This window comes from Mugil cephalus, chromosome 8 (genome assembly GCF_022458985.1).
Source record: "Mugil cephalus isolate CIBA_MC_2020 chromosome 8, CIBA_Mcephalus_1.1, whole genome shotgun sequence".
In the NCBI taxonomy this organism is placed as follows: Eukaryota; Metazoa; Chordata; class Actinopteri; order Mugiliformes; family Mugilidae; genus Mugil; species Mugil cephalus.
Genome location: NC_061777.1, coordinates 7381371 through 7404419, shown reverse-complemented (window position 1 = coordinate 7404419; position 23049 = coordinate 7381371). Strand labels below are relative to the sequence as shown.

The 23049-nt window shown below is 41.0% G+C and overlaps 3 protein-coding genes across 3 annotated transcripts; 1 reads left to right on the top strand and 2 right to left on the bottom strand.

Annotated features, from left to right (window-relative positions):
- Nucleotides 1-442: 442 nt before the first annotated feature.
- Nucleotides 443-4122, bottom strand: sb:cb288. Its single transcript, XM_047591026.1, has 5 exons — nucleotides 3927-4122; nucleotides 3441-3495; nucleotides 2674-2742; nucleotides 1497-1581; nucleotides 443-1249 (listed from the first exon to the last, which is right to left on the bottom strand). Exons 1-5 carry the CDS (start codon nucleotides 3978-3980, stop codon nucleotides 1201-1203), a joined length of 312 nt encoding a protein of 103 aa, XP_047446982.1. The 5' UTR covers nucleotides 3981-4122; the 3' UTR covers nucleotides 443-1200.
- A 467-nt stretch (nucleotides 4123-4589) lies between these two features.
- Nucleotides 4590-10209, bottom strand: ykt6 (YKT6 v-SNARE homolog (S. cerevisiae)). The gene is made up of 8 exons (XM_047592556.1): nucleotides 9986-10209; nucleotides 9479-9641; nucleotides 9233-9315; nucleotides 9037-9137; nucleotides 8853-8957; nucleotides 8038-8103; nucleotides 6602-6703; nucleotides 4590-6508 (listed from the first exon to the last, which is right to left on the bottom strand). The coding sequence occupies exons 2-8, from the start codon at nucleotides 9580-9582 to the stop codon at nucleotides 6473-6475; spliced, it is 597 nt and encodes a 198-aa protein (XP_047448512.1). The 5' UTR covers nucleotides 9583-9641; nucleotides 9986-10209; the 3' UTR covers nucleotides 4590-6472.
- Nucleotides 10210-17351: 7142 nt separating this feature from the next.
- On the top strand, nucleotides 17352-22011 carry gck (glucokinase (hexokinase 4)). Its single transcript, XM_047592216.1, has 10 exons — nucleotides 17352-17788; nucleotides 17979-18141; nucleotides 18238-18392; nucleotides 18531-18650; nucleotides 18777-18872; nucleotides 18970-19069; nucleotides 19168-19351; nucleotides 20341-20496; nucleotides 20593-20826; nucleotides 21173-22011. Exons 1-10 carry the CDS (start codon nucleotides 17555-17557, stop codon nucleotides 21318-21320), a joined length of 1590 nt encoding a protein of 529 aa, XP_047448172.1. The 5' UTR covers nucleotides 17352-17554; the 3' UTR covers nucleotides 21321-22011.
- The last annotated feature ends 1038 nt before the right edge of the window (nucleotides 22012-23049 follow it).

Below are 23049 nucleotides of genomic sequence, written 5' to 3'. Positions count from 1 at the left end.
AGTTTTGAGAACAAACGACAAAAAAAAAAAAAAAAAAAAGTAGTTGGCGCTCTGCTTTGCTGTGGCTGCGGTACAGCCAGTCACATACTTGTGGAAGAGCCCAAGAAGGGCGATGCAACACTCTTCTTTTTCTGCAAGGTGTGACAGTGCAGCCCATGTGCCCTTTATTGCACTTAAAGGCACAGAATGACTGGGCTGAACGTCACCTTTTTGGCATTGTGCATATTGTGTTCGGAGAATTGACATGCAGATTTCCGTCGTTCAGGAAAAACAAAACAAAACAAAAAAAAAAACGGCAGATAGAAAAGATAACTTCTTTAACCTCACGCCTGCGTTTAATCTTTTTGCCCTGTGGAAAAAATATTTTGACTTCCGAAGCTTTACTCGTTCCATGGTGAAGAAGAGTTACGAACACTGCGAGACACAAGGGGAAGAACAGGGATTGTGAGCTGCAGGAAAAGCTTTGCATTTATTAATATTCACTAAATGTAAAAAAAAAAAAAAATAATTAAGTTATTATAGTGTCCAAAAAAAAAAAACAAACAAAAAAAAACATACAGTAGTTACAAAACAGATAAAAGGGAATAACTCTGAGATTTTAAATAAAAACCATAATAAAAATTAGGTTTTCCACATTTAATGCCGTCTTGAGTGGAGGTGCTAGGATCATTGTCACCGGCAGCTTTAGGACGAAAATAAAAAAGGTTGATGAGCATGGACATGGTAGTGACTATATTATATGGACATTCTATGAGAAGTGCTCAAAATGTAGCTGTACATTGGTACTTGTATTTAAAAAAAAAAAAAAAAAAAAAAAAAGATAAATTATCTACATTAAATACACAAACAATACTATAATCTCTCCATCTCTTCAGACAAACATACAGACAGCTTACTGGTCGCTGGGGCGAGCCTTGGCCTGAGTCGCCCCTCAGTAGTGTGCAATTTACAGAAAAAAAAACAAAAAACATAATAAGGCAACACAGTCTGACCTGTCAAACAGTGTCGCACATAGGGGGCAGGAGAGCTGCGGTACATCCACTGAGCCGAGTCAGTTTTTTTTTTTTTTTTTTTTTTTGTGTAGTTTGATCTTTGGATCCATTAAGGGTGATCTCCATCAGAGAGCAAAGTCTGCTCCCAGATTTTATTTGCCCCCGCCTTTAAGATCGGAAATGACTCGCTGAATGATTTCCAGCCTCTTCACACAGAAGTTCCCGGATGTACCCTCACCCTCAGCTTGCTGTGTTTTCTGAAAAGGGACACGGAAAGGAGCGCGTTTGTGACACAATTTACCGTGAGGTGTTTTCGTGATGAGCGGGGACACAAAGTTCAGACATGTGACACAAAAAGGCAGGTGAGCAAATAGCAGTTTACAGGACTGCTGTGTCAACAAAATCAAAGCGAGGCTCCTGTAAAAAATCAAGTTAGAACCTGTGTGTGTGTGTGTGTATGTGTGTGTGTGTGTGTGTGTGTGTGTGTGTGTGTGTGTGTTTTACCGTCGTGGTGGTGACACCATGCACTTCCACAGAACGGCGTAGAGAGCAAGTAAAAAGGTGATGAAAACTGTGGCTGCAATTAAACCTGAAAGTACAAAAACATAAGGCACAAGAACACATAGTTGGTGAATGTTTTTTTTTTGTGCATATCATTCAGTATAATGTAGACTGTTGTTTCAGAATTGCATTACATAAGACTGTCACTTAAGGTATGGATTATGATTTTCTTGTGATTTTACTAAAGTATTTTACTTTGAGTGGACCCCAGGAAGAATAGCTGTTGCCTTAGTTAACAGCTAATGGGGATCTGAATAAACTAAACTAAACCCAGAGCCCAGTGTGATTTAGCGCGATCTGCTGTCTAACTATTTCAGACACGATTTAACAAACCAATTTGAACCGGTTCCTCCACAAAAACTGCGTTCACGCTCCCCATTTTCTTGTAAATCCGCAGCTCTGCAGTCTATTATCCCGCAGACACAACAATACCACGCATGACTGAGGCCTTTAGAACATCACCACCGTTTCCAAATGTCTAGTTTAGCTTCTCTGAACTTAACCCAAAACACAAATAGGTCAAGTTTCCTGAGCAGAAATGAGATGGGAGCTTTAAAAAATGTAAACCTTCTCCATCTCTGACTGACTTTAAGGTTCAGAAACTCACAGAGTTTACTAAAATGTTCTGCTAAAACCTTTTTTTAACTAATAAAATAACAAGTAAGGGGGTGTCATGGGTGCCTCCTTTGGGGGCAGCTCAACAGTTTAGATGCTGTTGGAGTCAAACACTTTCCTTCACATTGATACAGTGGGGGCACTCTGTGCCTTCTCCAAGCAAACAGCGCAAAGGAAACACGAGGGGCCTGAGGTCACTAAAGTGCAGAGGTTCTCTCGTGCAAGGTTCAAATATTACGTAAGATCAGGATTTGAATGAAATCACATGCGCTAAACCTCATTTACAAGATGAGTAATGCTTTTGCATGTGCACAACGACATCCAATCAATCAGGACGAGGTTTGAAAGATCTTGACGTCGGCCTCGGCCAATGCAAAATAACCCAAAAAGCAAACAATGTCTATTGCTTTGCAGTCAGAAAATGCTCCCGGTTTTTGCTTTTTTAAGTCTTGGTCGACTGTCGGAGGCGCAGCTGGATACAACGAAGAATCTAACATTTTCTCACCAGGGATGATTCCATTGGGGGCGACTATAGAGTCCTCTGAGGAGGGATGGGTGACGGCTGCAGTCGAAACTTGAAGGAGAAAAAAGAAACAACACAGACATCTAAGATTGTGTGTGTGTTGGCCAGGTGTACACAATTCAATTATGACACTATACAATACTCAAAATCATCTAAATGTTGCCAATCTCCAAAGTGACAGGCTCATTGATAACATGCAGGAGGGGAAACAGAAATATAAAACGCCTCCTCATGATGAAAAATTCCCAGCCTGCCTCTGCGAACTCCCGGTTTGCACAGTGCGGAGAAACCGCGTCAGAGACGAGGATTCAAATTTGTGGTCATTTTTGAATATTTGAGTTCTGCAGAACACTGCAGCGTGCACTACGGTCACTATTCAACACTTTTCCAGATCTCCTCATCAACGTCTTCTCTGGACTAACTTGGCATGTTTCACCATATGCATGTAGTAGGTTTCCACAAACTGTCCCCTTGACACATAACAGTAATAATTTGCATGTTAGTGAACGATTCGCTTATCAAGTTGGGCAACCTTCTGACTTCACTTGAATTATGACACTACTGAACTACAATGACCATGAATGTCAGACATCTAAAGCATGTCAAATTGGAATTTGCCTGAGGTAGATTCCCCTGTTCCTTCGCATGGTTTGCCTTTTGCAAAGTTAAGGTCTTTCATGTACTTTAGCCTTTTATTTTAGTTTGGACCCCCCTATGTGACTGAAGAAGGTAGATGAGGTAAAGCTCACCGTTTCTCTGCTGATCAATGTGTAAAAGCTGGACTCTGAGATCTGGGTCAACCATCTGAAAATGCAGCCAAACAGAGAGAGAGGACAGGACGCATCCACTTTAAGTCGGGTAACAACTCGTCTTGTGCAGATTGACATCAGACAATAAATTCAATTCGCATTGGTTGAGACAGAAAAAAAGAGATAACAGAGTTCAAGCCACAACAGAGGTCGAGACTCGCTGTAGGAAGTTCAGCAAGGTGGAAAAATCTGAGCGCTCCGGGCAACGTCAGCAACAAAGATAAGGAAATCAAACTTTGCCATACACCCCCAAACCCTTTTACACAACAGGCTGCACGTAGATGCGTTAATGAAAACAATACTGGTCGCAGACTTGGAAACGGCTCCCGAACAGCGCGGTGTCAGGCTTGAACCATCGTCGTCGTCTAGATCTGGATCTCGTGTTTTGACACCTAAAAAAAACAACAAAAGTTTCCAGCTTCTCACCTTCGAGCCGTTCCCAGGATTGTAGAAAGTACTGCTGTCGTGTTTCGTCTCCATCCCCGTTTCTGAGGCTCAGCGGCCGGACTTCATCAGCTCATGTGTCTTCCCCCCTCGATCACAGCTGAGAGAGTCGCGCCTGTCGTGCTGCATTCACGTGCCTCTTTTAGAGTCGTGCGTTGCGCTTCGATAGATAGATTGCGTGATTTTATTTGGAGACAGTAAAGATAAAGCTGATATATATAATTTCTTTTTGGACAAAGTGTTCCTTGTGTTATGCGTTTAGGCACAGACATGCAATATATATATATATATACACACATTTTTTTTGGTGTTACGTAGGTGAGACCACATTCAATAACCAAACACCTTCACCTCAATTGTGATTAAATAAAAAAAATAAAAAAAATAAAAACTGCTTCAAGCTGTTGCCTTATCTTGGATTCTGTTAATATTAACTTAGCATATCCCGCAACAAGTGAAGGGTGCACCAGCTTCTCGTCTGACCTTCCCACAAAAAAGGGCCCCACATCCCAAAAGTGGTGGTTAGAGATAAGGATATTGGAGATAACACTGTTGACGTCCTGTTGCTGTACAGCAAAAACTTTTTTTCCTAATGCCACTCTGACAATTTTCACATTAGAAAGAATAAAGACACGACACACAAGGCAGCGTTTTTCCGTTTATCTAAGTAAGATTACATGTTCTGCAAACAGTGCCCGAACAAGTGAACGCTCCAAGAACAAAATGTTAATACAGACAAAAAAAAAAAAGTTTATTAACAGAAGTCTTTGTTTTAATTTTGCAAACCACATCCAGATCAAAGTGTCCAATGCAGATTGATTCACACACACACACTGGTCAGTAAGACTGGACCTAGAATATAGCTACAGCATAACTCCATAGATCTGACAGGTGATCAAATTCATCCGGACGTTCTTTAAAAGACAAAATTAAACATGTGTCAAAAACAACCCTGGGAGATCTTCACGTGAGTCATGAGAACAGCATAAACAAAGGTCAATTTATTGTTTTCGATGTGAGAGATCTTTCATAAATTTCTCAGTAATTTAATAAAGAGACACACGCCAACAGTTTGCAGATATTGCACAAAAGTTTATACAGTAAAAGCAGAAAAACCGCAAATTCAGGCCACGCGTACGATCCACACAGGCACTCTACGTCAATGCAGCATATCAGCACATCACACATACGCACACACGCACACACATACAGAAGAGAAAGACAGAGAGAGCAGAGAAACATCTAAAATGCACAACTGAAGGCATCTCTTTATCATAAACTCAAAAAAAAAAAAAAAAAAAAAACAGAAATAAATTTCTAACCAATCAGACCTGAATTAAAGAAAACAGCGCTCACAGTAAAACAATGTAATCTAAGGAGTGTCTTACAGCCAAAGTGGGATCTTAATACGTGTCCATTCTCTTTGCAAATGTTACACCCACAGCAACACAATAATAGGCCAGAGGGTGCAACGGCACCTGAGGATGCCCGGAATCACCTCAGTCCCAATAAATGATGGTAAGATGCCAGTGATCCCAGGTCTGAGAGGTCCAGATGAGACCTGGACAGCGGACGTCCGCGCGGGCTTTTAAACGGCCGCTTAAGTGTCGTGTGTGTTAATAAGAGGCCAGAGTTGTGAGAGTGAAAAGCTACAGCACGCACAGGAAATGAGAATGAACATGTGAGCCACGCTGCAATAAGGCTGCGTCTATGGGAAACTTCCTCCGCTTCTCGTTAACTTTAAGCATCACTCAATCAGCCAAAGCGGGAATGTTGAAGATTTAATACTATCAGACAGACAAAAGCAAATAAAAAAAAAAAGGGTTATGTAACTTATGTAACTGTTTAAAAGTCATTGGGAATTCTGTAAGATTTTGATATCAAATGTCCAAGCAGTCGCTGAGCTCCCACTGGATTTTTATTATTTTTTTTTAATTAACCTGTGTGGAGGCTGATGTATGATGATGAGGATGTATAAAGTAAATGCACGTTGCCACCTAGTGGGCATAAAAGGTTAACGCCAGTTTGAAAGAATTGAAGCGCAACCATAACCTGCTGCACAAATATATAAGACTGAGAGATTGTCAGAGTTGCCATGAAGCAAAAGCACAACCATGGTTAATACTCTTGGAAATATTTTACGAGTTATGATCAAAATATTACGTTCGGATTCAATCTGAATAACATTAAATGGTTTGAAGACGGTTTCAACGACACATCACCGATACACAACATCACACCAATTATGTCTTCAAGCTGGTATTGATACACCACACTGATGTTCACCCTTTGAGAGGTTAAAAATAATTCAAATGTTACTTCTTCTTCTGACCAAACCCCATCAGTCCTTCAGCCCCCATCAGTGACAATCTGGAGAGGTCTCACTTTTAGACTGGCCACCCTTTCGCGCTCTCATCCCGGCACCCCAGTTGTGTCCTTGTTGAGAGCCGGTGGCTGGTGCATGATGGGAGTTGTAGGATAAGCAGAAAGGCAGAGAGAGGCGTGTCCACTAGGACGAGGCAGCGGCATCACATGATTTCACAGCATGAGTTCTGTTTCCGTGCCTGCGGGGTTTAACACAAACGCACGTTGTCTTAACAGTGACCAGCGAACAGGCACACAGTCCTGTATTAATACGACGAGTCAGCGGTACTTACAGTCTTGTAGAAGGCTTTGGACTGGTTTCCCAGGTGCTCAGACTTTGCCACAAGATCATCCAGTTTCTCTCCTCTCTCCAACAGACTTTCCATCGTGTTGTGCTAAGAAAGAAACATATATTTAAAACCCTATGACCTGACTTTTGTCAACAAAACTAATGCACTGATAACAGGAACATCATCTGCATGTCAAATAGTGAGGCACAATCAGAAAACCCTTCCCTTCACACCGGCAGTTAGGATTAACGTTTCACATTTTTATTATCATTAAAACCGTGTCTGATAACTGCACAAAATAAATCACGGTGATACGGCTCATTTCTGGAAGGGAAGCAGCACTCGCTCCCTCAGACGCTCCCTCACGCATGTGCTATGAAAACATGGCGGAAGGTACCTGCACGGCACAGGTAACCTTCTAATATGATGAGCCATCTCCATGAACGCCACCTACAACTATAAAGTGAGTGTAAGGTAGGTCGCTGAATGCATCATGTGGGGACTTCGTCATGGTTTATCTGTCAAACTTTCCTACAGTTTGTCAATAGAAGAAAGTAAAGTTTTAAGTGTTACCTAAAGTTACTCCTGTAAAAATACAAGTTAATGACATAACACGTACAGCAGCAGAGCAACATGCAGTAGCTCTGGTCCACTTCGGCCAGAATCATTAAAATAAACAATAAACGAACAGGACGTCCGACAGAGAAAACGTTCCGTGTTAAAAAATAAATTCTAAAGGAAACATTAAAACGTGTTTTGTTTTTACAGGACTAACGTTAATGTGTGTGTGTCTCAGGCAGATAATAATAATAATAAATTTGCTTTTCCATTATTTACAGAGTGGGCGTGCAGTAGGCAAAGCCAGTGATGATATGGCTTCTACATCCTCAAGTTAGTTTTTTCAAAATAGAATTTGGTTAAATGATTTCAGTGTGTGTATAAGTACTTTTTGAACATTTTGAGCACATTTTAACAGAACCATGATAATGATGATAAACGTGATCATTTTGGTCACAATAATCGTGATGTGAAATATTCATATTGTTACATCTCTATTCAGAAGTCATAAAAATGAAGACTTGCCCAACAGTCAGAGAGGAGTGAGGCAATGTTGACACTGGTCTTCACTCATTCCTCCAGTGTGACATTTAAGAACAACTATATACACAGCAGACCTCTGACGTGGCAGGACGAACGTCTTAAGCGCTAGTTTTGAGTTGTTGAAACAGTCCATAGATAATCCTTAACTCTGATAAGAAGCTGCTTTTTGACCTTCACAGTTTAGTACCCTAGCAATATGAGCTGTGCATATCCAGCGTGTGCATTCTGCTATGGTAACAGTTAAAAAGAATAAACAAATCTAATGCTTCTATTTAAGTAAGTAATGTGAAAACACTTTGATTGATTCATTACAGTTTCTAATAAGTGTAGTGATTTACCAAAATGATCTTTGTTTCATCCAGCTCCGCTTGTACTTTGGTCATCGCATCTGCTTCTCTGGGATTCTGAAAAAAAAAATACACATAATAAAACAACCTGCTTTCAGCTACACGAGTACTGCTGTGTACACAATAAACACTGTCAAATAACATAAGAAAATGATCAATTCTGGTAATTATGAAAGCCCCATGGTTAATAGCAATCTTGTTCTTGGTACACAATCATAACCTAGTCACTCTCATTGACTATCAGGATTTTCTGTGGCTGCTTTCACACAAAATTGGGAGCGTTCCTCCCTCAGGTCAGTTCATTAGGTTCTGGTTTGAACACAGCAATCACACTCCATTCAGACGCAAAAAAAAAACTAAGTGCAGTCCGAGAGGATTCCTCGGAGGAGGAGTGAGATCACGCGTCACAGATTAACCAGTATGACCACATTACAACTACACAACCACGTGGTTTATCCAAAGCATCTTTAGAGGAATGTGTACCAGGCAGATGTCTGGCATCAGTGAGCGTTCTCAGCTGTTCACTTTATTTTATAAATAATGGCAATAAATGTCAGTGCCTACACTTGCTGCTGACACTTTAGAGTTTGTTTATTTCCTGAAATACATTTTTTCTGCAAAATTATCACCAATCACAAAACTGTTTGAATGAACTGTGCTGTTTACTCAATTTCCCTGTGAACACAAACCAACACTCAATGCAACATTTCTAACAATATTGTATCAATTACTACTGGAATCAGAACAAAACATAGATGTAAAAGCACCATTTGACAAGTTATCTGGCAAACACATAACACACTGACCTGGTATTTAGAAAGGTGAATGTCCAAGGCTTTGTAGTTTATGGTGTCGGGATTACCGGAGGGCCAGTCTATACTGTCGACCTGCCTGGAGAACTCCTCTAATACCTTAAAAAAAGAGAGAGCAAACTCAACTTAGGACCTGAAACTGCCTTAATAGTGTGTCACACATGTTTGTCAATGGTACCTTGTCGAGCAACGTGAAACAGACTCTCTGTGGGTATTCGGTATCTGCAATGACTACAGCGCTCAAGTTGTCATTCCTCACATACACATGGCACAGGTACTCTGAAAGAAAGCGAAAAATGTTAAGATAAACACAAAAGCATTTCCTGTTCCTCTCCGCAACCTGCTTCTCCCTCCATATTTCTTCATCCTTTTACCTTGTTCTTTGACAGAAGCACGGCTTCCTTGAGATGATCGTTCAACTATCAAGGCACTGGTAAAGGTCATGAACTCCTGGACACTAAACAAAGCCAAACAACATCATTGATAACAGTCAAAGACCGGCTGTTTGCTACGTGTGGGCGTATGTTTTTAAAATGTGTAATGTCCAGTCTACTGCCCTAAAATTAACTGGTTAAAAAAAGCGTAAATGAAATACGCTGACAGTGATCAGACAGGCGCACCTGGAGCGCTGAAAGAAGCTGAAGGAGGACAGGTCGTAGGCCGCTTTGAGGAGGTTGGCTTTGTTGGTTCCTTTGTAGAGGACGCTGAGACTGTAGAGCTTCATGTTGCCTCCGGATCACTTCTCGTCAGTCACGGCGGACACGATCACACAGTCCCGGTGGTCTAATTGAGAATAGATCATAAGCAGAATCACATGAGAGCATTATCCCTTCTCCAGCTTCGCTATCTAACGTTAGCCTCCATGCTAACGGTAACGCAGCTAAACAAACTTGAGTGAAGTAGAGCTAACTTAGCTCACAAGTGAAAGTAGCCGCCTTGTCAATAGTTAGAAGCCGGTTATTATTTAGCTGTACTCGGCTTACGTGAGTCACTTTCTCCGGGCCAATGTTAACCGGCGACGAGTAGCATAAGCTGATAATAACATACACACGGTTTAAAACTTGTATACGTCCCTGTCAACAGCTACTGCGGGCTACAGATGCTACGTGAGGCCTCGGCTAACTTACCAGGGAAAACAGCGGTAAACCGTTAGCTTCTGGTGAAAACAACCCGGTAAACGGTCTTAGTCCAAGTAAAATACAACTGTGTACGCACAGAAGACGCCAAGCGATCGAGCCACAAACTAGTTTGCGGCACTAAACGAGCACTTTTCGAGATGTACTTTTATCATGAGCAGCATTCACCACCACGTCACGGTGCCCACGGTCCGACGGGATATTGGCCCCGGGCGAAACAAGCACGCAGACCGTTCCTCCTACGTGCAAGATAAAATGTTGCACTATGATGGATGAATGGATGGATGGATGGATAGATAGATATATATAGATAGATAAGCAATTTTAAATATATGACAAAGATAGCCCAAGTAAAAACAAAATGTGGCATTTAAATTAAGGTTTTTATTATTAATGTGGGGAAAAAAATCCAAACATTCATGGCCCTGTGTGAAAAAGTACGGTATTTGCCCCCTGTAAAATAAATAAATAAATAAATAAATAAATGGTTTATAATACCTGAGTTCAACCACACTCGGGCCTGATCAAGAAAGCAATCAGGTCGAGAAATCACTTAAATAGGACCTGCCTGACAAAGTGAAGTAAACTAAATGTTTCTCAAAAGCTAGACATCATGCCAAGATCCAAAGAAATTCAGGTGCAAATGACAAAGAAATGAATTGAGATATATCAGTCTGGAAAAGGTTCTGAAGCAATTTACGTAACTATATCCAGTTCAACAAAACATTTAAAAGTTATTGGGAATTCTGTAAGATTTTGATATCAAATGTCCAAGCAGTCGCTGAGCTCCCACTGGATTTTTTATTTATTTATTTATTTTTTTAAATTAACCTATGTGGAGGCTGATATAGGAAAGTAAATGCACGTTGCCACCTAGTGGGCAAAAAAGGTTACATCAGTTTGAAAGAACTGAAGCGCAACCATAACCTGCTGCACAAATATATAAGACTGAGAGATTGTCAGAGTTGCCATAAAACAAAAGCATATAATATTTTACGAGTTATGATCAATCTATTACAATCGGATTAAAATGGTTTGAAGACGGTTTCAACGACACATCACCGATACACAACATCACACCAATTATGTCTTCAAGCTGGTATTGTTACACCACACTGATGTTCACCCTTTGAGAGGTTAAAAATAATTCTTCTGACCAAACCTCATCAGTGACAATCTGGAGAGGTCCCACTTTAAGACTGGCCACCCTTTCTTGCTCTCATCCCAGCGCCCCAGTTGTGTCCTTGTTGAGAGCTGACAATAAACGAACAGGACGTCCGACAGAGAATCAATTCCGTGTTAAAAAAATAAATCCTAAAGGAAACATTAAAACGTGTTTTTTTTTTTTTTTTTTTTTTGCAAGACTAACGTTAATGTGTGTGTGTGTGTGTGTGTGTGTGTGTGTGTGTGTGTGTGTGTGTGTGTGTGTGTGTGTGTGTGTGTCTCAGGTAGATAATAATAATAATAAATTTGCTTTTCCATTATTTACAGAGTGGGTGTGCAGTAGGCAAAGCCAGTGATGATATGGCTACTACATCCTCAAGTTAGTTTTTTCAAAATAGAATTTGGTTAAATGATTTCGGTGTGTGTATAAGTACTTTTTGAACATTTTGAGCACATTTTAACAATACCATGATAATGATGATAAACATGATCATTTTGGTCACAATAATCATGATGTGAAATCTTCATATTGTTACATCTCTATTCAGACGTCATAAAAATGAAGACTTGCCCAACAGTCATGTTCCAAAATTCAGCCCAGTTTCATACTACAATTGGTCAGCTGTGCAGATCTGAGAGAGGAGTGAGGCAATGTTGTCACTGCTGTCACAGCCAGGTCTTCACTCATTCCTCTAGTGTGACATTTAAGAACAACTATATACACAGCAGACCTCTGACGTGGCAGGACGAACGTCTTAAGCGCTAGTTTTGAGTTGTTGAAACAGTCCATAGATAATCCTTAAGTCTGATAAGAAGCTGCCTTTTGACCTTCACAGTTTAGTACCCTAGCAATATGAGCTGTCCATATCCAGCGTGTGCATTCTGCTATGGTAACAGTTAAAAAGAATAAACAAATCTAATTGCGTCTAATTGCGTCACAAAAGACCCCACAACAACATCCAAAGAACTGCAGGCCTGACATTATGCCGACAGTGAAATCTGGTGGTGGTGGTGTGATGGTCTAGGGGGCTACTTCATGACCTGAAAGACTTGCTGTGACAAATGGAACCATAAATTCTGCTGTCTACCAAAATATCCTGAAGAAGAATGTCCAGCCATCTGTTCATGTCCTCAAGCTGAAGTCAACTTAGGTTCTGTACCGAGTCAATAATCCAAAACACGCCAGCAAGTCCATCTCTGAACGGTCGAAGAAAAACAAAATGAAGACTTTGGAGTGGCCAGTAAAAGTCCTGACCTAAATCCTAATGAAATGATGTGGCATGACCTTAAAAAGGAAGCTCCACTAATGTGACTGAATTACACAATTTATCTCAAACATTTGATTGCTTGATTGATGTTGCTAAGGGTGCTTCAACCAGTTATTAGGTTTAGGGGGAAACCACTTTTTCACACAGGGCCATGTAGGTTTTGGTTTTATTTTCCCTTAATAATGAAAACCTTCATTGTAAAACTGCATTTTGTGAGATATCTTTGACTAATATTTCAATTTATTTGACGAGCTGAAACATTTAATTGTAAGAAACATGCAAAGGATGTGGGCCAACACACACTATTGGTTGGTTGGTTGGTTGGTTGGTTGGTTGGTTGGTTGGTAGGGTGGATCATTACACATAGACAGGAGGAATACAGTCAGCAAAAAAGGGTAAAAAGAAAAAAAATATAGTGAGGTACAAATGTATAGCAATATATATATACAAAGTATATATACAAATACAAAGATACAATATAGTAGATTATATATATATTGCAATAAATATGGATATGAAAATAATGTATAATATAACGTACAATAATTCAGTTTTTGAACAATACAAGATATAATGGAAATGCTTAGGATATGTATTTTGTAAGATATATAAGTTATGAAATGTGTCATACTGTATAAAAATATATAGTAGCAGTAGTAGCAGTCGTCCGTTAATTTAATTACACCTGCATCATAAAGGTTTTAGAGCTAGTCCAATCACTGATCAAAGTTCAAACTCCAGATTATCTAATAAAAGTCATAAATATACTTTCCTTCAAAACGTGCCATACAGTATGTGTTTGGTGTAGAGCTCATTTGATTTTTTTTATTATTATAATTTCTCCAAAACACTGTGATTTGCATTCATATTCATTAGTTTAGACATGAATGATGGCTCTGACACATATGACCATGACTTCACATCGGCTGATAGCAGTTTGGTGGCTTTCTTGCAGTTTGCCAGCTGTCTTCTCCACCAAAACATGGCACCCTCAATGGATGTTTTCTCTGGTGATCTTGCTCCATTTAACAATTTCCTCTTGGCCACTTAACTCAGAGTCAGTAAGTGTTTTCCATGTCAGAAGTGCGTCTGTTATTCATCTCCCGGGTAACACACTGAAATCATTTTGGCATGGAAACCCGTGAGTCTTCAGGTGCCTTCTGCTGACAGGTCGGCCGCAGCGGGGGAGAAAAATGATTTCTCTTTCCTGGAACTAGAGTTAAGATAGCAAAGTTTTTAACTCTTTTTTATTTATTTATTTGTTTAAATATTTTTTGTTCTTCCTTTCCTCCTCAAAAATGCAATTATCCTAGCTTGTTGCTTTCACTTGAAAACTCATCATTTTAATTGTTTCTGGCTCATCCGGTGCGAGGACATTTACTGGACTGCAAGGACGAAGACGCACTGATCATTTTATTGCAAGGATGAAGGTCAATCTGTAGTTTTTCGTCCTCACACAAATAAGCTTATTTTTCAATAACATGTGTGCAAGAGTGAAGATGCATCTTCTGCTTTTTTCCTTTGAAATTTCATCTCAATTCTAAAGACTCATCTTGTTCATCTGACCCTGATGATACTGGCGATATGTAAATGTGTTAGACAGTTGATCCAGAGCATGATGTAGATCAAACACCTGGAGTATAGTCATGGTCGGGCGTTTTTTCCTGACAGGATAACGCTATACTTGACACGCGGTGGACTCTGCAAAAAAACAGCAAAACCACAGAAACTGGGGAATCTCCAAGCTCCCTGGAAAAACGGGAGTGAACTTCCAAAGTGGAGCACTGATGGTCGAAAGGATACAAAGGATTTAATCCTCGTTGAGATACGATGGATAAGGTAAATAATCATTACTTTGTCAGTTCTGATTTAGGTCAGAAAAGTCAAGATTATCTGTCTGTCTATCTATCTATGCAAATATCTAGAGATATATAGATATGGTCCTATGGACTTGTGGTATGGATCAATTCAGTTCAGTCGATTCACAGACTTTAAAGCTGAGGCTGATGCCCTGAACGGTTCAGACTAAATCAATATGAAGCATGCTTTCAAACTGTAAGCAAACGCTGAACTCTGCTTATGCACGTGACAAGAAAGTTGAAAGGTTTCCACCTCATTGTGCTCATTTCAGCGAATCAGCTCACGTGCAAAAACTGGGACTCAAATTCCTCGATGCAGAGAGTGTGCTAATAAGCATACAGATTTTTGCATTTCCTTTTCCTGTAATCGAATAACACAGTTGCCCAGCCTTTGAAGTTTACTTTGCGAGACAGCTGGAGAGATCCATCAGGCTGGTCTCTGTGCAAACAGCCCAGCAGGTTAAATTAACTGGATAATCAACTATTGACAAGCACTTGGCATCCATTCAAAAATGGACGCAAGCCGAACACTGTGTGGTTCAGTATTACGAAATGCTTGCAATCTTTTTATATTCTTTATTTTAGATTTCTTGCAAATTCTCCAAGTACTTTAATAAAATGTTGTCAGCTGCAATCAGAAGACTGTTGAAAGTGTGATTTAAATTTGTGTCATTGTATTGTTGGAACAGATTTACAATAACACAGAAAGTCATTGAAATAATTTCTTTCCTTGGAATTTATATTTATTTTCCTCTCACTAATAAAAACATCAATGATTGCTCAAGCAAATGTAAATTCCATGAAATAATCCAAAACACATAAAAGATTGGTAGAATGAAAGAATATCATGAATATAGTTCAAAGTCACCATTTTGATGCTTTTCTACCCTAGTTACTTAACCTCCTGAGACCCCACGTCCTCATATGGGGACATTAGGTTTTAGGTTTGTGGCAGCTTATTCTGCTTCATTTAGACTTTTGTCCTCATAACTAGATACTAGTTGGTGTAAAAACATGGTAGCGGGCATTTCAACGGATTCATTCTGCAGCCGATGTAGTAAACAGTACAGTAGAAAAGGTGCAAATCCTCATCGAATTTTACCTTTTATAGTTTAATATTACAGGCAAATTCTATCAATAGTAACAAGCTATGCTAATTAGCTAATTAGCAAGTACTTGATTGAGGACCTGAAAATTAACATATTTTGTTATATATTGATAACTTTGTTCTAATACCGACTGAAATAATCCCCATGTCCACACATGAGGACATCCCCCCCCCCCCCCCAAAAAAAAAAAAAAAAAAACTAACTACTTCCTGTTCAAAGACAATGCTTAGTTTTTATAGTTCTTAGGTCCCACTAATGCCAAATTAAAGAGAAATGGAGAAATTAAAAATGTAAATCAAACAAAGGCTCAGGTCTCAATTTTTCTCATTCAGCTATTCACTCACACTCACACACCAATGGCATTAGAGATGACATACAAGATGCTCACCTGCCAATCGGGAGTGTCTTGTCAAAGAACACTTCGGCACATGGAAGGGCCGGGGACCAAACCACCAATCCTGCGATCCGTGAACAATCCACTTGAGGCCACACATGTGTTTAGCTGATGGACAAGACATCTAGAATCCATCAATTTGCTGTACTGTCGCACCAGCCACTTTACTCATTATTTCATGTCATGCAGCTGCTTCAAAACTCCTGAAAGATTTAAATTAAGAGCAGTAATCGAGTATTTTATGCAATCACTTGTGTCATTAGGCGAGTGCCCCTATGTGGCGCAGGGAGAAAAGATCGCAGCTACCCCGCAGGCCGAGGGTAGAGCTAATAAAAGCTGTGACCTCTGCTCAGGTAAACTACTACAGCTGATAAGTACAGGAGGCCTTCGCCTTTAGCCTATTATCAGTTTTAGAGGTCAGTCATCCCTTCTGTGGCCAATTTTGGACTCCGTCACTCTTGCATCTGAAATACGACCACTGAGGAAACTTTTTGTATTAAATGTTATTTTACCTAACAAAAAAAAATACACACTTCCTCCTTTTGAGTTTGTTTCTCCAGAGAGGACCACTCACTTATAAAGAACGTGATACATTAAACAAATGTGAATTGTTTTAAAGGTTAGAAATTAACCAATGAAATAGACATGCAGATAAAACAGAATGACACAAGGCAAATAAAAGGCACAGACACAAAAATATTACATCAGCGTCTGAATGAGGGACAGTTTATCCATTAATTGATTAATTAATTAACAGACAACATACATCTAGGATATTTCAATATGTTGTAATGTTACATCATAGCACAGAGGGAGAAGACTCAGTTACCCCACCGATCTAAAAAAAGCTCCAACCTCTGCTCAGGTTCACAGCTGGAGAGCTGGCAAACACACAGAGGCCTTCACCTTCACCGTACTATTCTTAGTGTAACAGGTCATTCATCCCTCGCTGTTGCTAATTTTAGACATGTTTCTAATTCTGTAACCCGCTGAGGTCACCGCTGTCCGACCACCGGGCAACATTTAGCATCGAACGAGGTTGTTCTAATTAAAAAAAAAAAAAAAAAAACTGATGTGTGTCTATCTATCATTATCTTTATGTTCACATTTATTAGATTCGTCATACCGTAAAAGCTCAGTTGGCAGGGTGAGCTCCAGATCACGAGTTACTCATTGCGATATGGAAGTGAATAATAATTAACCAAACTAGATATGATGGTTATAGAGAGATCGTTCATTTAATGTTTTTATATCCCTAATCTATACTGGGCTTACTGGAATTAAAAGCACTAAAAACTTATATCACAAAGAGAGAAATAGGTGGCGAACATAGGTCAATATTTAATACTCTTCTTTTTCATTAGTGAAACTATTTAAAATGCCATCATTAGTTCATCATAGGATAGTGTTAAAAAAGTTTTAAGCACAAGCAAAGAAGCATGATGTATCAGTCACGTTTTATTGCCGAATTAAGAATTTAGTTTGAACCGGGTATTAAATAATTATGTCATAAAAGACAGTATGTATATAACTCGTGACGCTGTGTGAAAGTGCCCCACCGATGAAAGGTTACGTTCAAATTTGCTTCCTTCCAATAAAACCGTAACTTTCGTAACGCTCAAGTAGGTCATGTAGATTTTTGGTTCTTTTGTAACTTGGCACAGAGGCTGCATCCATGTGTGTGTCTGTGCATATTTTATTTGTTTGACCTTTCCCATGCCAGATGGGGTGAGATTCAGAAAGGGGGTGGGTGTTCGGTAACCGGCATGCCCAGCCCACTTCACCTGGGCATAAAAGGAGCTGAGGATCCCATTCAGCAGCACTCACACTTCAGTGACTCTGCACACACACTCGGAGGACGCACTCACCACAATCCTAGAAACACACACACACACACGCCGGTCGTTTTAGTTAAAGCCGCGAAGATGCCTTGTGTCAGCTCTCATCTCGACCAGATGGTGAAGATAGCTTACAGCCCCGTGGTTGATAAACTCCTCATGGTAAGATTTGCTTTTCGCCTGTGGTTATGTAACGGGACTCTTTTTAAATATCGCACTTAGGAGACGTAACTGGTGACTGTATTATGCATCAGCAGCAGCTTCTGAAAACACGTGTTTCGATGTATGGCTCACAAACAAATGCACAATATGGATTGTGCTCATCTTGTGCTCCTCTCTCCTCTGACCGCAGGTGGAGCAGATTCTGTCAGAGTTCAGACTGAACAAAGAAGAGCTGAAAGAAGTAATGAAGAGGATGCAGCGCGAGATGGAGAGAGGACTCCGCTTGGAGACGCATGAAGAGGCCAGTGTGAAAATGCTTCCAACCTACGTCTGCTCCACTCCTGAGGGATCAGGTAGATGACGGTTCTTGGGAGAAAAAAATCTATAAAATTTAAGGTGCGCAGCTTTTCAGACTGATCTCGACGTATGTGCTGTTTTTGCTGCGGCAGAGGTGGGGGACTTCCTGGCTCTGGACCTTGGGGGGACAAACTTCCGAGTGATGCTGGTGAAAGTGGGAGCGGACGAGGAGAGGAGCTGGAAGGTGGAGACAAAGCATCAAATGTACTCCATTCCTGAAGATGCAATGACAGGGACGGCTGAAATGGTGAGCGACTCCAGGATTGTGTTCCTGTTCAACCTCAATAAGTGTTGACTTTTCATTTCATATGTAACTATCCAAAATAATGTTGACTCAGAATTAATATAACTGATGTTTTTGTGGCATCTCCCGTCTCTTCTGCAGCTGTTTGACTACATTGCAGAGTGTATGTCAGATTTTTTGGACAAACACCACATCAAGCACAAGAAGCTTCCTCTGGGTTTTACCTTCTCTTTTCCTGTTCGGCATGAGGACATTGACAAGGTAAGGTGTAAGAATGTGCTGCGATGGCTGTCAATAATCAGCAGACTCAGTGTTCCATTTTATTCACCAGATTTATATAAGGAAGCCATATATCTGTTATGAAAGTGGCTCGTTTTACTTTGACAGGGAATCCTGCTTAACTGGACCAAAGGTTTCAAGGCGTCTGGGGCAGAAGGGAACAATGTTGTGGGTTTACTCAGAGACGCGATCAAGAGACGAGGGGTGAGTGACCACGTGTTCGATTTGTTTTTCTCCCGAACAACACGACGGCGCTTGTATAGAGCGGAGTGACTCTAATTCCTTACAATTTGTCACACAGGACTTTGAGATGGATGTGGTTGCCATGGTGAATGACACAGTAGCCACCATGATTTCCTGCTATTATGAAGATCGCAGCTGTGAAGTGGGGATGATTGTTGGTAAGAAGTTGCACGCACATGCACACACACATAAGCATGCATGCTCATGTGCAGTGATAGAGACCTAAGCATGTGTTTTTGTTTTTGTTTTTTACCAGGTACTGGTTGTAATGCATGCTACATGGAGGAGATGAGGACCGTGGAGCTGGTTGAAGGAGAGGAGGGACGCATGTGCGTGAACACAGAGTGGGGGGCGTTCGGGGACAACGGGGAGCTGGAGGAGTTCAGGCTGGAGTACGACAGAGTGGTGGACGAGAGCTCAATTAACCCCGGACAGCAGCTGTGAGTAACAGAAACAGTTCAGTGCTCAATCAGATTCACGTGTGAGAAAACTCAACGCTGGAAAAACTGTAGAAAAATTCCACACGTCTGCAGAAGCTCCCACTTATTGTCCTCATTTTATTGTCATGACGTTTGGGTCCTTCTTCAGATGAATGAAAAAACATACAGTTCAAGAAAACATGTACAGTTAGGCAAGGAAAATATTTTTATAGGAAAGGTTTAATATCAAAATCTTCATTGCATTCTTTAGGGGCCCAGTGTATATATCCAAAAGAGGTCTCTTTTGAGTAGCAGAGTTGTTTTTTAACCTCCAAACCTGTGTATTTGAGTGTAGAAACGTTATAGAAAAATGTGCAGCCACAGGACTAGAGGCCACCTTGTTTCTGATGTTAATGCAACGTTCTGCAATATGAGTTTTCAAAGGTCTTGCAGTTTTACTGACATATGCAAGACAAACTCAACATTCACCTTAAGTTTGCACATCATCTGGCTTCATTTCACATGCACCGGTGTGCCATTCTAGCCTAAGAGGGGTGGTGTTGTGTGTGAAATCTAGATTTCAAACGTGACGCACACTCGCTCCCTCCCTCACTTACTGTAATTTTCGTAATGAATTAATTATCCTTCTCTGGCAGTACTCACCTGACGCTCAGCTGAGGTCTCTGTGTAGTTGCTAAGCTCCCAGCTGTTTTTCCCCAGGATGTTTGTAAATGGCCAGGGCCCTCATACGTCAGTGGTCAGCCAGCAGGTGGGGGTGTCAAATTAATGATCCCTTTCTGCTGCTTGCCACAGCCCCGGTCAGCCTAATGGCTGTTTACCTTTACCACTGGCAGCACCTTTCACACAGACAACTGCTGAGCCAAGCCTCATTCAGCGCCTTTGGCTTCGATGTGTTATTAGTTTGCTCTCGCGTTTCCTCCCCCTTTCCCGTCAGTGTTTCTTGTTTTAAAGCTTTCCCTCCTTCTTCTTTCGTCCGTGCCTCCTCGCAGGTATGAGAAGCTGATCAGTGGGAAATATATGGGCGAGCTGGTGAGGCTCGTTCTGATGAAGCTGGTGAACGAGAACCTGCTGTTTAACGGCGAAGCCTCAGAGCTGCTGAAGACACGCGGCAGCTTCGAAACCCGCTTCGTCTCGCAGGTGGAGAGGTGAGCATCGGTGAATCCCAACCCAAGAAAGACAAGAAAACATAATAAAATGCATGAAATATTTATGTAAATTCTGCCATTTGCTGCGTTTTCCAGCGACACCGGCGACAGAAAACAAATCTACAACATCCTGTCATCACTGGGAGTCCTGCCCTCGGAGCTGGACTGCGACATTGTGCGCCTGGTCTGTGAGAGCGTTTCTACCCGCTCTGCTCACATGTGCGGCGCAGGGCTGGCCGGGGTGATCAACCAGATGCGGGAGCGACGCAGCCAGGAAACCCTGAAGCTCACGGTGGGGGTGGACGGATCAGTCTACAAGCTGCACCCGTGGTGAGCAGCGTGTTTTAGATATTATGTGACTGGACTGGCCTTTAAAACCCCCCCCCTTAGGACACAGTGTCTTTTTAAACATCTTACTATTGGCAGCAAATGCATTAAATGAGACTCAAGTGGCTGCGACTGCACCACCATTCAGTCAAACAAGGAAAAAACATCATAGGAGATCATGGATAGAGGTTTCCTTCTAGCCTCTTCCAGTACTCTTGGTTTGTCCGTGTGAACACGTTTAGGTACAAGGAGTAAAAAGATTAGTACTTTATAACGCAAAGTTATGGATAAAGCGAAAAAACAAGTGAAGAAATTAAACAGATTCTAACAAGATTTTCCTGTGTCTCAGTTTCCGTGACAGGTTCCACGAGGTGGTCTGGGAGCTCACGCCTCACTGTGAGATCACCTTCATCCAGTCAGAGGAGGGGAGCGGGCGTGGAGCCGCCCTCATCTCCGCGGTGGCCTGCAAGATGGCCGCCTGCATGCTGACACAGTAAAGACAGCCATGCACCGAGTTGTCTCCCGACATGGCGGTGGTGAAAAGGAAGCCTGGACTGTGATTGGAGGACGCTGATGGCATATCATCATCATCATCATCATCATCATCCGCAGCTGTGAAGCTCTGGCCTCTTTTCAGGCTCGAAGGGACGTTTGTCATGCTAAGTGCTCATCGCTGGAAGATGTGAGGACTAGACGGCATCAGACGCCTTGTATTATAGACTGTATTTGACGGTATTAGACCGACTTGTAGCAATGTTTCTAAAGTTTAGGAGCTGGTGGTTTACTGATGGCATGGATTCTCAGTGTGAGATCCATGTTCTTTGTGTGTTTGACTGTTGGTTTTCTGGGCTGGGAACGGAGCATTTCAAGAATGACTGATGTATCATCGGTGATGTTAGGAAACCAGCGCCTGGTTGGCGCCGGTTGATGTACACACATGGATTTTTTGTAAATGCAATGTAAATTAGGACTAAATCAAATGCATTGCTTTTGTTGCATGATTCCCATTTGAGCGAAAGGCAATATTTCTTTGGTTTTTGTATATTTAAATTTGTATGTATAATTAATGTATATGTTAATGTATAACTTATATATGTTAGCCAGTATGGTATAGTTTTTCTTATGTGCATGATGGAATGTGCTTTGGATGTGAATAAACTAAACTGTAAATAAAACTGCTTAATTACACTATTTCACTTCTTCTTTGTAGGAACTGCAATAATCTTATGTGTAAGTGAATATGTACTAATACACCGATCAGCCACAACATTAAAACCACCTACATTAGAACCTTTTACAGAAGTAAAAGACCATCTTGACCATCCTGTGAAAATTCAATGTTCTGCAGGAAAACTTTGGGACCTGCTATTCATGTGGATGTTACTAAGACATGTAGCACCCACCTAGACCAGACCAGGCACCCCCCACTCCACAGTTAAGACACTCCTTGAGGGCACCAGGATACAAACACACAAAAACATTTTGGCTTTGGCTCAGTAGGTAGAGTGGGTTGTCCATGAACCAAAGGGTTAGCGGTTTGATCCCCCCCATTGTGCCATATGCTGAAGTGTGTTTGAGACACTGAATCCCCATTTGCACTGGTACTGGTGTGTGAATGTGTGTGTGCTTGTGTGAGCGAATGGGTGAATGTGTCTCTGACTGTAAAAGCGCTTTGAGTACCTTTGAGTAGGTAGAAAAGCGCTATATAAGAGCAAGACCATTCACTAAATCCATGTTTTGGAGACATATACAATATTAGAAAGGTGGTGATAATGTTATTGCCTGATGTATAATCCATATACAGTTATGGATTATATGGAGACATCTAGTCCCAAATCCTTTCTACAGCAGGACAACAGGCATAAACAGGCATGCAGCATCATAAAAAGTGTCTTCAAGAAGTCAGATGGTTTGATTCCACAGAGACACTTTGTGGAGTCAGTCTAGGATGAAGAGAAGAACAGTGACAAGTTGAAGCTGGAGTACAGCTGCTTGCCAAGTGCCTTAAAAATCTGTATGATGAAGGTGTACAGTCCCATGATCAACTGCAATTTGTATAAAGTTAATAAATAAATAGAAACTATTTATGCCCTTATTTCTGAAAGCATCTTCAATTTAGTCCCTTATTAAATATTAAGTGTATGTATAGAGCAGCCTGTGGGAGGACCTCAGGGCTGCTGAGACTGTTGACCCACCTTTTAAATTTAGCTCTTAACTGAGTGCTCT